The 16,340-nt window shown below is 52.9% G+C and overlaps 1 protein-coding gene across 10 annotated transcripts in view; it reads left to right on the top strand.

The window, feature by feature from the left end:
- Tmem108 (transmembrane protein 108) overlaps positions 1 to 15,880 on the top strand; it is a 265,163-nt gene extending 249,283 nt beyond the window's left edge. For 8 of the 10 annotated variants that reach the window (XM_060385395.1, XM_060385396.1, XM_060385401.1 and 5 more), the window contains 3 exons: positions 183 to 1,586; positions 9,075 to 9,229; positions 14,003 to 15,864. In XM_060385395.1, coding sequence (XP_060241378.1) covers positions 183 to 1,586; positions 9,075 to 9,229; positions 14,003 to 14,125 — 1,682 coding nt within the window. In that variant the 3' untranslated portion in view covers positions 14,126 to 15,864. Of the gene's footprint in view, positions 1 to 182; positions 1,587 to 9,074; positions 9,230 to 14,002 lie in introns of all 10 variants that reach the window. The other 2 variants (XM_060385400.1, XM_060385402.1) reach the window with 1 other exon arrangement.
- The last annotated feature ends 460 nt before the right edge of the window (positions 15,881 to 16,340 follow it).

The following is a 16,340-nucleotide window of genomic DNA, read 5'->3' on the forward strand; positions in this document are numbered from 1 at the left end:
AGACTTTCCCCAGCCGCACATACAGATCCTGTGCCTCAGACTGTCAGGGTGCCAGCATGGCCTAAGGAATGCTCCAGGTGTCCTCCCCTCATCCCTGGAGATTTCTCCAGGTCCCGGGTGAGGAGGGCCTGGCTGTGAGTAACACCTTCCTTCCTCAACGATCCCCTCTCTCTCCCCTCCAGGCTTTCTCCTGACCTTGGCACTGACCAAAGCACTGGTCCTCGCCGTCCAGGAACCATCTCCCAGGGAATCTCTGCAGACCCTCCCCGCCAGCAGCCCCCCAGGCACCATGGTGACAGCGCCCCACAGCTCTACCAGACTCTCCTCTGTGGTGACACTGGAGCCCGAACCTGATGGACCATCCTCGCAGGTTGCAGCTACAACGGCAACAACCATATCTCATCCGGAAGGACACCCTCCCACAGACACCACGTCCACGGTTATGATGATAACTGCCGTCCCCCATCCCGAAACCCCCCAGCCCACAGGTTCCCCTCCGGCTGCCACGGCAACCACGTCCTCCCATTCAGAGGGCCGCCCCCCAGGGGACGCTGCCCCTGCCACCACCATCCTGCCCACAAGGTCGGCAGGAGCCACCAGCCGCCCCACAGTGTCCCCACGGGCCACCACTCGTAGGCCCCCCAGACCCCCAGGCTCTTCCAGGAAGGGGGCTGGTGGTTCATCTCGCACTCTCCCACCTGTGCCCAGTGGCCACTCGGCAAGGAAGGAAGGCCAGAGGGGACGAAATCAGAGCTCAACCCACCTGGGGCAGAAGCGCCCTCTGGGGAAGATCTTCCAGATCTACAAGGGTAACTTTACAGGGTCTGTGGAGCCAGACCCCTCTGCTCTTATCCCCAGGACCCCACTCTGGGGCTCCACCTCTTCGCCACAACCCCAGACAGCGTCTCCAGCACCCAGAAGCACCTCACAGGTGCCTCCGACAACTTCCCCCGTACCTGCAAAGGACAAGCCAGGCCTTATCAGAGGCAGCCAGGGGAGTGGCCCCGCCTTTACCAGCCCAGGAGGGGAACTGGATGCCACAGCGGCCTCAGGTGCCCCTGCCAGTACACAGCATGCCCCAGTGCCTTCTCAGCGCCCTCATGGTGACGTGCAGGACAGCCCCAGCCACAGTGACTCTTGGCTTGCTGTCACCCCTGACACTGACAGACCCCCATCTGCCAGCTCCGGGGTATCCACGGCTGCCACAGGGCCCACCCAGGCTGCCTTTGATGCCAGTGTCTCAGCCCATTCCCAGGGCATCCCTCAGGGAGCATCGGCAACCCCTCAGAGCCCAACCCGGCCCTCTGGGGTCTCAGAAAGCACTGTTTCTCCAGCCGAGGGGAAGACTGAGGCCTCCCCCTCAACAACCGACAGGGGTCCCAGACCCCTCTCCACAGTGCTGTCTACAGCCACAGGCAACTTCCTCAATCGCCTGGTCCCTGCTGGGACCTGGAAGCCGGGAACTGTGGGTAACATCTCCCATGTGGCTGAAGGGGACAAGCCCCAGCACAGAGCCACCATCTGCTTGAGCAAGATGGACATTGCCTGGGTCGTCTTGGCCATCAGTGTGCCCATCTCCTCCTGCTGTAAGTACCTGCTCTCTTCCCTCCTTCTCCTTTGTCCTAGCCTGTTTCCCATCCCCCAGACTCCCTTGCCCTTGAGTTAGGTAGGCAGCCCCACTGAGTGAAATGCAGAAAGCCGTAGGTCCCCAGCAAACAAGACAGCAAGGCAGGAGTCATGGGCCATCCCTGTCCCCGGGTCCTGGGTATAGGTCAAATGCCCATGGATCACAAAGCCACAGTTCCCAGAGCTGGGGGGGAGGGGTGGGAAGGACACTTTACAGGTGCTCTAAGCCAGCCACATGTGTCACAGAAAGAAACATCAAACTAGCTAAGAGACTTACGTGGCTTGCCTAGGATCCGGGTGGCAGGGAGTGGCAAGGTGCTGCAGCCCTTACCTGAAGCATCCTTCCTTCCTGCGGAGAGTTCTGTCAGTTAACAACCCTGCCTCGAGGAACAAGGCACCAGGACGTCATGGGAGACAACTGACCATAGACAGTTACAGGCTACAGCTGGAAAAGTCATCACCATCCTCTCCATCTTGTCTTTTCCCTCCACATCTCCCTCCCTTTCCCTAAGGGAGAAAAGACAAAGCTTTCACGTGCTGGCCAAAGCACAGTTCTTAATACACTGAAAAGAGCCTCAGAGTCCTGTGAGGTTTAGCTCTGCTCCCTCCACACACCACCCAGCCTGCCTTAACCTGTAGTTACGTGAGCTCTGTGCACCGTGGGCCTTACCATTACAGCCCTCTACTCCATGGCAACCAGTGCCTCCCTGCAGCAACTTGTCCCTCTGAGAGTGAGGGCTCAGGAGATGTTCTCATGTCCCCATCAAGACCCTGCCGTGGCCTTGCAGAGAGCCGTAAGACACCTCTCCCCCCCCCATGTCTTTTCATGTCAAACTTCGTTCTCAGAGGATCTTCACTGCATTTGGCCCTACCTGACCTCAGATGGTCACTGTGAAAGATGTCTCCCTGTGTTCCTTCTCCAAAACAGGCGGTTCTCTGACCTTTCATGTTCTTCCTAGCTCTTCTGAGAACCTCAAGTTGGTCATTTTCACCCTGTATTCCTAAGTGGTGTTCTCCAAAGAAGCCACATAAAACAGATAACAGTCCCAGAGACTCTCAGGGAGCAATACTCTTGGCTCAAGATCCTCATCCATGACCCTCTGTCACCTGAGCCTACCACATCTGCCACCTCTGAATGGTCTCCTCTTTCTCCCTTGTCCCCCAGAAACGCAGCATTCCACACATGCCATACCATGCCATGGAAGTCAGTGGGGCCCACATTAACAGAGCCTGTGAAGCCTTGTTGTCTAACCAGGCTTCCCATCACCCTAGGGGCTCATACTGGTCTTAAATGAAGGCCCAAGGCTTCCCACAAGGAGGCTGTGAAAGCAAGGTCACACCCTTCCCCTCATGCCCCAGGTCAGCACAGAGGCCCTATTAGGCCCTTAACACAGCCAACTTCCCACTCATGGCCTCACTGCAAGCACGGCTTCTCCCAGCTTGCTGGAAAACCTAGTGAAGAGGCCGAAAGGCCACTTCCGATCCCTGACATGGTTCAGGGAATGCGTAAAGTTGGTGGCGATGCCTCATGCTCAGTGAAAGCAGCTTTACACTCTGTCGTGGGAACATGTGTAATTTCTAAGCTGTGGTCATCTGCTCCTAAAACAGGAATGAGATGGAGAAAATGTAACACTTACTAATAAGTTATTAATTAACAGTCACACGTAAGAAGTGACTGCTTTCTAATCTTCTGAGTGTGTTGGATGCCCTCGTTCATAGTTGGAATTACAGGTCTGTCTCATCATTCTGTCCCTACCTACACTAGCTAAATAAAACAAAACACGTTACTAAGCACATTCAGCCCCAAGGTGTCAGGAGACTCTGGTCATCACCCACACTCTGGTGAGTTAGGAAGCCGACGTCAGCCAAGGCTGGGACAAAGACACACAGCCTAGAACTGTACCTGAAAGACAGTTGAGAGTTACAAGAGGGCCCTTCAAGTGCTGGGGGCCGGCGGGGGGCCGTTAGGACACACTTTCTAAAGATCCGATTTTGTTCACACTGGACTGTCATAGCCCAACGGGACAGCAGCACCCACTTCCTTTACATTTCTGCCGTTTTCACGGGTGGTTCTCACTTCTTCCTGGGTCCTGGCTGCCTCTACATCAGCTGTGTCTTTAGTCACAGCCATGGCCCCTATCAGGGAATATTTAGAGTATCAGTCAGGTCGCAGAACCCCAGGCGCTGCTCATAGAAATTTGGGCTGTTCCCATAGTCCTGCCCTATCTAACGGTCCAACCAGCTGAGCTCTTCCAGGCCTGGAGGCTCATGTTCCACCCACCCCTACTGTCTTGTCTGTGTCTCCAAAGCTACTCTACAGACCTCACTGGACTCCATCCTTTGCCAGGCTGTCAGAAACCCAGGCAGTCTGGCTGGTAGCAGAGGGTGAGTATAGGCTTCACCACCTCTGGGGGCAGGGGCTAGGAGAGAAGCCAGGTTGTGCAGAGCAGCAGGGGCCGGGCCCTAGTTATGCTTTCTCCACCCTCGCTTGCTCATCCTGGGGTGATTCCCCTGCTTCCAGATGGAAGGGGGGCGGGGGAGAGTACAGTGAATTCTAAGCCTGCACAATGGTGGAGGATCAGCAGCTCGCCTGCCTTCCACATCCCAAGCCCTCCCGAGAGCTGGAAGAGCATCAGTTACAAGGGCCGAGAGGTGCTTTGTCTCCTGAGCTCCGCCACACGCTCTCGCCAACTCTGTTGCAGACCTGCTGAGAACTGAAATTGACTGGACCCAGGCCACTGCTGCGAGCTAGGGCCAGGAGCCATGTGGCTGGCCGAGCTGGTCTCTGCTGCCACCATCAGGCTGCACAGAACCTGTCGTCTATCTCCTCTTAGCTGCTCTGGCCTGCAACCCACTGGTCCGTCATGGCTCCCCAGTGGGCTTACACAAAACAGTTTGGAGGCTCTGCTCAGATCCCTGGCGTGTCTCACACAGTGGAGCGTTTGCTCCCAGCCACCCCTGGGAGAAGGTGGAGCGTTGGGGAGGGTTAGCTAAGGAACTTTACAGGTGTGTCGTGTCACCAATGCAGGTTCAGCCTGGCGGGGCAGAGGAGAGCCACTCTGACGTTGACACTTGAGAGTCTATTTGCACTTCCCCCAGAGCAGGACTTCTCCCACACTCTGGACCATTAATGCAAGATGCCAAGGCGTGACATGTTATAGCACCCAAAATTCTTGGCTGTGATCTTTGCCCCATGAATGTTAATTATGAACACAAACAATATGCATAGATCATCAGCCTATGTGTGAACTGTGTGTGTGTGTGCAGGGGAGAGAGCGATACAGGTTTCACTCACGGGACTTAAACGGCTTTTTATTCAGCATATAAGAAAGCCTGGGTTAGACCGATCCTTACCACGAGGCAGGAAAGACTGACCCAAAAGGAAGCATGGCTAGGCGGCCCGTCTCCGTAGAATTACGGACCAAGAGGAGGAGGAAGGAGAATGCTACTGCAAGGCAGGATTGTCACCCCAGCCATCACCCAGTCAAGCTAAAATATAGCTATCTCTTGGGCTTCTGGTGTCCCCTGTTAGTCTTCTAAACACCAGATCCCCATACGCCTGGCTGAGGAGCCACACACTCAGGCCACGTAGTTTTCTCAGGTTTGTGGCCCTATAGCCATGGCACAGCAGCAGAAACCCATTCCAGTCCCTGTCTACTGCCCGTTGACCCTTTATGGAGCACCCTGCAGTACTGAAAATGGCTGCTGGGGTCAAACAGAACCCGCCCACAAACTTGGCCATGGCCACTCTTGACTGTGGACCCAACCAACATTCCTATGCTCGCTCTCTCTCCTCCTGGACGAGAAATGTGTCTACTGCAACAGTTCAGGTCCTGTAAGAGGCAGGCACCAAGATGGATCCGGGCACGCAAGGCAGCTATGAAACACCCAGGAAGAGCTGGGTGCTTTGCAGCAAGGCAAGCCCTGTGCGGCCATGCAGGTGTTGTGCCACAGAAAAAGATGGGGAACAGCGAGGATGGGGTATCCGAGAGCGTTTCTGCTGGGCCAGTGGGAGTCCTCAAGCTGTAGAAGGATCCCAAGGGACTAAGCATGCTCTGCCACCTCTACCGTGGTCAGTCACGGTGCGGGCACCAGGGAAGCATGACCTGGGCACAGGGACAGGGGTAAATCTGGAGGGCAGCAGGATTTGGGCAGAGGCTTTACACGCTTGTAATGGCTGCCTCCAAGACCCATGAAAATCAGCGACGGTGAACTTAAGGTCTTATATGAGGGTCTGCTGTGGGGGAGGGGCTCAGGAATGGCAGTGGGGGGTGCCTATCTCACCGGATATTAGTGTGTGTTCACGCAGGCCCGGCAGCTGGTGATGCAGCAGGTGTTTGGAAAGGTTGGGCCTTTCCGGGGGAGCCTGTGGGCTTTGATCACCCCCTCTTGCCACCCCCTAGGGTCCTGTTGTGTGAACACACTACCCAGGGCTCCAACTTCACACCAGTGACCCTTCCTTCCTGTCACATACCCGATGAGTCACAGAGGATTCGTTACTGGGGAAGCCAAGAGAGCTTGTTTAACTCTCAGGGCTGTTGTAGAACTACAGGACAAAGGGCCCCCACTCGTTCCCTCTAGAGAACGGTTGCTGCCATTGGAGACACAAAGCAATTGATTCTTTGGTTTAATGGAGAAGTGGCTCACGCCTTATGCTCGCTTGGAGACAGTACGTGAGAAACGCTAGGAAGTTCCCAAGAGAAACGGATTCAAGTCACCAGGCCTCCCCAAGACAGGATCTCCGCACATTACACAGACCCAGGCTTCAGAGCCAGCGGCAGCACGGACTCTTAGGCATAGCAGTAGGTACGATCTGCCAGCTCAGCAGCATGGCCCTGGGAAGTTCACCTCCCTGGGTTCCTCGCTCTACTTTTCAGACTATGAATAACAGGTGGGAAAAGTCACGAGGAGCTGGGCAGAATTCTGCTGCGTGCAGGACTGCATCTGACCTGCACAGAGGTCAAGAGGTTAAGCGATTTCCTCAGGTCTTGTGAGTAGCGCATCAGTGTCTGGGCTCCGATTCCAACTTCCACATCCCTCTCACCATCTGACTAGGCGGTCTCTAAGACTGCCTCTGTCCCTTTGCTCTTGCGTGCCCATGACCACTCTGTGGGTCCAATGCCCCCTTCCTCAGAGACTTTTAAGGACACCTCTTTCCCTGCTTTCAGTCTGTGGCATGCGGTGTGTTGCCAGCTACCCTCACAAGCCGGCAAGTGAGAAGTGACCGTTTGTCCCTGATGACCCCTCCCCCTTCCCCCGGGCTCCAGCTTTGGCAGAGCTGAAGAAACCCTCTGCCCTCACGTCTTAAGTGTTTCTGCGTCTTTAGAGATTTGGCTTTACTGGCTGGAATTGCCCTGGCCATTTCCCCCTTGTGTTTCACGGGCAGAAACTAGTGGCTGTGAGGAAATAAGGGTATCAGGAGCGGAGAGAGGGCATCTGTGACAGCCAGCTGTGTCTTCTCCGGCTGTGGTGTCTCCCAGCAGAACGGAAAGGTGGCCTAACCGCCCCTTCCCCTCTGCTCCTTCAAGCAGTAAAGAAAGAGCTTTTGGAAGCACTGAAGGGAAAGACAGATGGACAAAAGTTGAACAGTCTGATGTCAGCCTGTCTCTGCAATGCCCTTTCGCCCAGCCATTAAATCTTCTCCTTGAGTCAGGACTTTTTAAAAAGGCAAGGTAGAGACATGATTAGCAAACTCAAAGTCTTTTCTGGCCAGAGCAGGTAAGGAAGCTGCCTCCTGACCTGTGCTTAAAGACAATCTCACTTGGGGAGGAAATCGATAGAATGTTCCAGTGAGCCCCCAGGCCTGGACCCTGGGCTCTGCAGCCTCAGCTTCTGTAGCTGCCCCATCCCTGACAACGTACCCGCTCTGTATTGGTCAAGCCGTAGGACGGCTTCTGAGGGAGCTGGCCCTCTGCTGCCCCCTGGTGCTGGCCTCTGATCAGAGCAGCCTGGGCCCCATTACCAGGCACGGAGATGATTGGCACTGTGAGGATGTCAGGTGTATGCAGTCCCCCCCCATCCTCTTCACTGTGGAAGGTCCCTGGCAGGCTATGCTCACCCCTCATTCACTAGCTGCTCCCTCTGATGTACCGCCATTCTGCTGTTTGAGTCTGGGCAAGGCACCCTGCCTCTTTGGCCTCCCAAGGTCCCAGGGAACATATTAAAGCCACCATGCTGCAGTCAGCTAAACAGGGAGAAAGCCCTTGTGCCCGTCTTGGGCAGAAACCCGGATGTTAAAGAGCAGCTTTGGACTCCACACATCCAAATTTGCCCTTAAGCCTATTGACAAAAATTACCACTTCTCTCTCTACAAAGTATAGACAAACATTCCGTGCCGTCAAAAGGAAAATCTAAAGCTATCAATATATGTCCCTGAAATGTAAGGCCTAGATGACCGACTTTCCACATCTTTTTGACTGAGCCTAGGGGTTTCGTCTCATGCATCTGTGTCTGTCACCCTTCTGCCTCAGTGGAGATCCTTCCAAGGACTGGGTCTCTGAACACACATGCTGGTCTTTGCTTCCAGGCCCTGAGGAACATCCCTCCCAGCGGAACAAAGCCCTTTCTTGGTGCAACCTAAAAGCACAACACTGCAGCAACCCCAAATATCACCAAGATGCATGTAGCCTCTCTTCCCTAAGCCCCTGGGGGGTACACCTCTCCACGCCGCCCTGGCTTCCCCTCTACCTCCCCACACACTTGCTGCCATACTGTACCTCTTTTTCTCTCACTCACACACACACACACACACACACACACACACACACGCACACCTGAGCTGTCCACACTTTGGTCTTTGCACACACCGATCCTCAATCCTGGAACATACCGCAAATTCTGCATGGGGCCCGTCTGCTCCCCAAGATGCCAATTCCCTTGCTGTGAGGCCACCACCAGGACTAAAACAGTCTCTCTCACATTCCCCTCATCATGTCTCTCACCGGCCCGGTTTCATCATCACCGGATAGTCGGCCTCAACTGAAATCACCCAATTCATTTTATTACCTATGGATCATTTGACCCCTTCTGCAAACACACAGTAGGATGGAAGCTTAGGAAAAACTGGTGGTTATTAACAGTTTTTCTAGCACACAGTAGGTACTCAAAATAAAGATAGTGGTTGGGAGAAAAAAAAACTGGTTATCGGAGTGCTTGTCTCTCACACCCAAAGCTATGGTGTCAGTCTCCATGGCCACATAAACCAGATCTGATGCCAGATCTGTGGTGGCACAGATCTGGCATCAAAGGACTCAGAAGGTAGAGTCCAAAGGGACCAGAATTTCAAAGCCATCCTCGGTTACACAGTGAGCTCGCGGCCAGCCCGACATACACGAGTCTATTTTTTTAAATGGACCTAGTGGCTTGGGGCAGTACCAGCCCTGCACCCACACTGGGACTAAGGTATTTGTCTCCGCCCTCTGCTGCTCTGACTGGGACTCTCTCCACAGCCGTCCTGCTGACCGTGTGCTGCATGAGGAGGAAGAAGAAGACAGCCAACCCCGAGAACAACCTGAGCTACTGGAACAACGCCATCACCATGGACTACTTCAACAGACATGCCGTGGAGCTCCCGAGGGAGATCCAGTCCCTGGAGACCTCGGAGGTAACCAGCCCCGCACCCCCACAGCCACACTCCACAGAAACCGGCAGCGTACTTCTGCAGTACTCTGAGGCAGGACCGCACACACACACAAACCGCGTGCACCTCAGCCCTCAGGAGAGACACCCTACCCCCCCCCACCCCACACACACACACCTCACCTCAGCCCTACTGAACTTGGGGCCTGATTCTGAAACAAGAGCGCGCTGAGTGCCTCCTGCACACCAGACTTTGGGAAAACCATTCTCTGGACTTCTCCAGTCTGGGAATGAGTAACAAGTGCTTATTGGGGACCTCTCTTGTGGCAAGCAGTCTCTGGGGACCAGGAAGGTGAAAGCTCGCTCAAGAGATTTCCAGTTTTGAGCTGTGGCTGGGAGATGAAGCCTGGTGCCCTTCAAATGCAAACCAAATTAAGAATAGTAATAGATGGAATGCTATGGAAACCCAGGGAAAGAAAGCCCTCTCAAGAGGCACAGGGATTACTGAGTACTACAGACAGATGCCTTGAAGATGGTCCAGGAGAGAGCTGGTCCAGGAGAGAGCTGAGGGGCAGCTGGGCTGAGTTATTGTCCACCCAGCCTTTCCTGCACCTCCAGTCCCAGGGCTTTGATAACTGTGAGGGTAGCCATCTTGTTTCCTTGTCCAAAACCCAACTAAGCTCCCCACTTAAAGTTTTTAAGCAGTGGGGGGGGACGTGCCCCCCCAACCTCCAAAATACCCAACTTTCTGGCTTCACAAGATGCCTGTCCCTTTCCTCCTCATTTGGCAAACTCCATCCATTTGTGCGAGGTATTTCCTTCCTCCATGACACCCCTTCCCAGGTTTCTGTGTATGAACTGTTCCCTCTCATATAAGTCCTCTCTCCCTCCCCAGCTCACCTCCCTCCTCAACTCACTTTGAGAAAACTCGTTCTGGTCAGATGTGGCTCTCTTGCCAGAGCATCTCAGCACCTAAACTTTCCTACCCTACTTAACCGCCGGTCTGATGTTTAACTCAGTATCATGCTCCCCCTACTTAGGACACCTGCTTGTTGCCCCTACCCCTGGCGGCTCTTTCTCAGTTTGGAGGTATCGAGTCCTGGGCTGCGGGACCTCTCTTCACCGAATCCCAGGCTCAGCCGCTCAGCTCCTCTTGTGTCTCATAAGAGGTATAGAACTTAGGTGTACAATGTAATTGCTACTGCCATACCACCAATGCCACATCCGTATGCCGCCCTGATGTCTCCCCCAACCCCAGCCACATACCTGCCTAGCCGAGTCTCAAACTCATTGACCCAACATGGAACCACTGATGCCCGCTCCTGGCTCCAGCCCCAAGCTCACCTGGTGCTCCCACTTGCACGCTGCTGGTCCACCAACCCTGTCTTGCATGCTCGCAGCTAGTCCATTGGCAGATTCGATCAGTTCATCCCTAAGCATGAGCTATTCTCATCCCCACCTATGGCCTTCTCCTCTCTTACATTCGGATGGTTACAGAAGGCTCTGAGAATGGCCTTCCCCATCCCATCCCATCCTGCAGTTGATGAGGACAGGTTCCAGGTGATCTCTCAAAAGCATGACCCTCGTTAGCCATGGATCCCAGTTCCCAGCTGGATCCTCTGTGCACCCTAAAGAGAAGCTAAGGATGCAGGTCCAGTGGTCCCAGCACTAGGGAGGCAAAGGTTGGAAGATCAGAAGTCCAAGCCACTGAAGCTACTTTGGGAGTTCAAGGCCAGCTTGGGCTAGATGAGACCCATAAAAATGAAAAGAGGGAGGGGGAAGGGTGGGAGAGAGAGGCAAGAAGGGCAAAGACAGAGAAGAGTGGGGAAGGGAGGGGGAATGGAGAGCAGTTCCCAGAACTCATCTAAAAATCCAAGTGGAATGGTCCACAAGCTTTCCAGTACTTATGCACTAGAGGCAGGAGGATTCCTAGGACTGCTGGCAAGTCAGCCTTGTCTACTCAGTGAACCCCAAGTTCCCAGTGAGAGATCCTGTCTCCAGCCGAGTCCTGAGGAACAACACCTGAGGTTGACTTCCCACAAAACACAACCCTACTGAACCTGAATGCACACAGGCGTGCCCGTGTTTGCACACACACAGAGAAAAAGCCCGGTTCCTCTTTCTGGTCCCTTCACAAGCTGTTCGCACAGCCCACTGCAAATCCGCACTCCCCCCCAGATGCCCTACGCTCTTTGCTTGGCACAGAAAGCCCATCACCCCCAATCTTAAGCTTAACTGGACCTCTCCCCTAATGCCTAGACCCTTTTTTCCTGCAGCTCTCTCTAAAGAGCTCTTCCTGGACTGCCCTAAACCCTGTAAAGCCCACCCTCAACCTCCGTCCCTGCTCTTCTTGGCTTTTTCCTTTTTACAGCACGGCTCCCAGGGACATTGCAGCCTGCTGCCCCACTGACACACTGATTTTCCTCTCCTTGCTGAAATAGAAGGGCCCGAGGGCAGGAGCCTTGTTTGAATTCAGTCCTCGGTTCCCAGTATCCCTAAATTATGTCTGGCCTGGCCCATAGCTGTCTGCAGCTAACATGAAGTAGATGACTGCCCCCCCCCGATAAAAAGTCACATGACTTACCCTACCCCCCCTGAGAGCCTACCACGAAGTAACTTCTCAGTAAAAGCTGATAACCAATGGGCAGGTAGCAACATGGGCTTGGTGGAGGTTTTTGTTTAGAGGGAAGCCAGCACACATCTTTCGTATAGTAAGTGAAAGACCTGAGAAAGGCTTGAATCTGGGCAGTGAAGCATAAACTTCTTCTGTTTTCTGTACAAAAATGGGGATGTGAACGCTGACGAGCAGATCCCATGAACATGATGCAGAAAAGTCCCACGTGTAGCACCCCATGACAGTTCTACTTGTAGAACCAAAGGGGGCTGGGGCGGGGGGGGGGGAGGAAGGCTGGGACTGCTGGTCTGCATTCAGCACCAGGCCAGGGGGCTTCTGGTGAGAAGGCCACCTGGCCACAGTCTCAAGAACACGAAAGCCACAGCAGAAAGCAAGCCAGAGATGGTTTCAGTCTGTGCCCTTGCTTACCCTGACCCCCTGCCAGTCTACTTCTTGGTTCTGCAGTATCTACAAAAAAAGACTGTAGTCTGCTCCACCATTCTGAACTTGGGCTGTGTGAGGTCAAAGTGTAGGCAGTTTGGAGCCAGGATGGACCCTGCTAAGGGACACACGTGCCCTATACTGTCTCTGTGCCTGGCCACCTCACAGTCTGTGACGATAACAGCCACACACGGGCCTGGCAGATCAGTCTACCCGAAGGGTACTTAGACAGTCTTCTTTCTTCCTTTTCCTCTCCCCCTCCCCCTCCACTGTCTTGGCTGTTTGCCAGAGACCTCTTCTCTTTTTCTACAGTACCTCGTGCACATACCCTACCCAGGTTCGCCACTGGACCGCACTTGCCCCATTAAAACTGGAGAGCCATACAAGCCAGACTGCAGCCTCCAAAGCTCTCACAGCACAGGGGAAGAAAGGACTTCTGTCTCTTCTTCGTAGTTAGAAGGGTCAGGCGTACATGCACACTCCTGAGGAGATTTGGCCAAGGTCAGCCCTTGAGGGAAATGCCTGTCTCCTGAAAAGACATTTTATCTGTCAAGGAATTGTCTTTTGTCTGTTTTATTTAAAAATAAACTTAAGGGAATAAATTGTGGCTTCTTAAAAATGAAGCCATTTCTGAGGAAGTCTGGCCCAGGCCAGCACACACAGGCTTGTTTCCAAGTTGAATTCACTAGCTTTGAAGTTGAGACTTTTGGTTGGTTGGTTGATGGGGTTTGGTTTGGTTGGTTCATTGTTTTTTCATTTTGGTTTGGTTTGGTTTGAGACAGGATTTCTCTTGTGTAGCCTTGGCTGTCCTGGACCAGGCAGGCCTGGAACTCACAGAAATCCACCTGCCTCTGCCTCCCTGAGTGCTGGGATCAAAGGTGTGCGCCACCATGCCTGGCTAAAATGCTAAAATCACCCTGCCTCTGCCTCCTTCAGCAAATCCCATGGGTGCGTGCCACCACAGCCATTTGTTTGGCATTCAGTCAGGCTTCGGCTGTTCCGCCTTTTCCCTAAATTAATACCCAGATCTGAGAACGGCCATTAGTAGCCCACAAATGCTTGCAGTCCCTGGCAGCTGAGGCAGAAAACCCTGTCAAGCCCGAGTCCCTTCTGAGCAGCGTGGGGCGCCTGTCTAAAGCCTTTTCCACCTCGGGGCTTAGCAGACAGGCTGAGGTTTTGAGGTTTCACTTGCCTCATGGAGTACTTACTGCTGCACAGAAATCCAGTCCATCCACGTGGGTGCTTGTGTAGCTGCAAGGAACAGGGCGATGAGTCTCACCTGGCTGGGGGCAGGGGGGAGGCTCGCTTAAGAGGAGGATGGACTGGCCCTGAAGACGGTGGGCCTGTCAGACTCGGAAGGGTAGTTATGGGATGGGTGGTGCCTAGAGGTGTATTTGGGAAGCCAAAGCTTCTAATTTGCCTGGGTGTCTGGGGAAGAAGCAGGAAGTGGAGTCTAGAGTCCAAGGACATCAACTGTTGGGCAGTAAAGGGGTGTGGAGGGATGTGGGGGGAGGGGGTGCCGGGTGGGTGTACCTGGGGGTTGTGTTTACTTGCGTGCCTGGTTGCTTGATTCATTGAGGCAGTCTCTCACTGCATATCCGGGGCCAGCCTTGAACTTGCCATCCTCCATGTTGCTGGGGTTGTATGTGCATTACCACACCCAGCTATACCCGTGCATGTCTTGAAGGGCACCTGCTCGTATCCCATCCCCAGCTCACACCATCTTCCTCGCTCTCTCCCCAGGACCAGCTCTCAGAGCCCCGCTCCCCGGCCAATGGCGACTATCGAGATACTGGGATGGTCCTCGTGAACCCCTTCTGCCAGGAAACACTGTTCGTGGGAACCGATCAAGTTTCTGAGATCTAGATGCAGCAGACCACCCCCACCCCCACCCCACCCCCGCTTTGCCACTCCCTATTTTTTGTCTCTAAATTATAAATATACAAATATATATTATAAATATAACCTTTGTGTAACCCTGACTTAATAAGAAACATTTTCAGCTTTTTTTCTTAAGAATTGTCAACATCTTTTTTACAAGTGTGGTTTAAAAAAAAAATTTACAGAATGACCCATGGCTTTATAAAATAAAGGTATTTCTAAGCAAAGCCATTGCACTGATTGCTTCTCTTAACTGTTCTGGGCATGTAGGGGTCCCAAGAGCCCCGGGCAGCTGAGGAAAGAGACCAGTCTCCCATGGAAGCTGAATGTTTTCAAGGCCAAGTGAGTGGTCCTCTGTGTGTTCTTGACGCTCTGGTTCCCTCGACTCAGTCTGTCCACACTCCCTGTCTCCATGTGTGTACTCGAATAGAGGGAACTGGTGCCCCAAGGCAGGAGACACAGGCAAGTGTACAAACCAGAAGGGAGTGTGTCTCCCTGAGGCCTCACGATGGCATCACTGAATGTCGAGTTTAACGGGATCTGTGAAGGCCATCAGCGCCTGAGGAGGCTCCACTCCTTTTATCACCCCACCGGGTGCCCCCCACCATGCTAGAAGAAACCAGACTGCCTTTGTCTGGCGGAAAAGGGTTCCCTAGAAACCCTTCTCTGCATCTCTTCCAACACCCCCACCTGCCCTGAACCTCTCTTCCTGGGACAGATACAGATGTCAGCCTAGAGGCTATGATCTCTTGCCCTTCCCTCTTCCCTCTTGAAGGGTGTTTATTGGGATTCCGTATTGCTTTCTCCAAAGGCAATGATACTGTGCCCTCTGAGAAACAGGTTTATGTAGAAAGCCTTGTGGTGTAGAACTATTTTTTTTTAACCTTCCCCATTAAATCTTTAAAGAAAAAGATTGCCAAATGACTCACTTGAGAGAAGTGCCATTCTGTCTACGAGCAGAAGCGATGCAGATGTGCCCATGACCATATCATCAGCTCTCCCCATCCCCCATCGCCCCCCACCTCCTCTCTTGTTCCCCTGGGCCCGGGGCCATGCTGTACCTGGTGTGGCTACTGGGGTGCAGACTCTCAGAGACCCTAAGGGAGCTTCTGGGGCCAGTTGCTTTCTCTGTTAACCTTCCTGACCCACTAGGAAGTGGCTAGGGAGTTAACTCCGACCCCTCCTCCCCCTTCTCTAAAAGAAAAATAGTTTGATAGTATATTTTGAATATAGATGTTCTTATTACCAGATTGGAACTTGAATTTGACTGTTGGTTTCCGTGTCTGTGTTGTTGCTGTGGTCTTCTTACCATGACTTCCTTCCTGTGTCTTCCCTCCGTTTTCCTTTCCAGAAAGAAAGACAGCCTTCAAAACTAACATGTGTTCTCAGTGTTGTATGGACCTACTTACCACCAGTCTGCTTGTCTCTTTTCAAAGACTTAAACCCCCCAAAGGAGCAGGTTCAATGTTGTGCCGAGGTTCGCTCTCTAATGTGTCGCTGTCCAACCTTAACCTTATCATAATAGTTCTGTTCGCTATTGCATTGACTGTACCAATGTGTGTGAGTATGGATAGAGAAAAACATGTTTGTAAAGTAAAATTTATATATAATATATGTCATCAAAGATACATATGTTATATGTACACTTGTGGATGTATGACTTATTTTTCCGTATCCACAGAATTCAGCTACCATGTATATATAAATAAACTTATTTTATTACCCAGAGGATCAAGTCGCTGATACATTTTGCATTCTTTTCATTTAAAAAACTAACCTTGAAGTCTCCCTTCTGTGGTGCCTATAACCATCTCGTTTCCATGTGTACTTTTGTATCTGCTGGAACACTGTGTTGACCTTAACCGTGTGATAACAGGTAAAACTGATCTTTTAGAACAAGAGGGTGGGTCTTCCGAGGGACATCTGCTCTCTTTGCATCTTTGAAACAGGGGTGTCCAGTGAGGTGCCTCCCTTTGCCTGTTCCCATCTCCAGAGAGACGGGTAGATTTGAAGTACACGTCTCTAGGTCCGAGAGTGTCTAAAACCAGTGGCCATTACCGTTCCCTGGCCAGTAACAGTGCCTAGACACGTGAGACCTTTATAGTCTGTAGCTTGAACCCTTCATTTGGCCTAGGACAGCACATCCTGGAACTGACTAAAACGCTGCTCCCTGGGGCCCAGCAATAACACCTGTATTAGG

This window comes from Meriones unguiculatus, chromosome 6 (genome assembly GCF_030254825.1).
Source record: "Meriones unguiculatus strain TT.TT164.6M chromosome 6, Bangor_MerUng_6.1, whole genome shotgun sequence".
NCBI lineage: Eukaryota > Metazoa > Chordata > Mammalia > Rodentia > Muridae > Meriones > Meriones unguiculatus.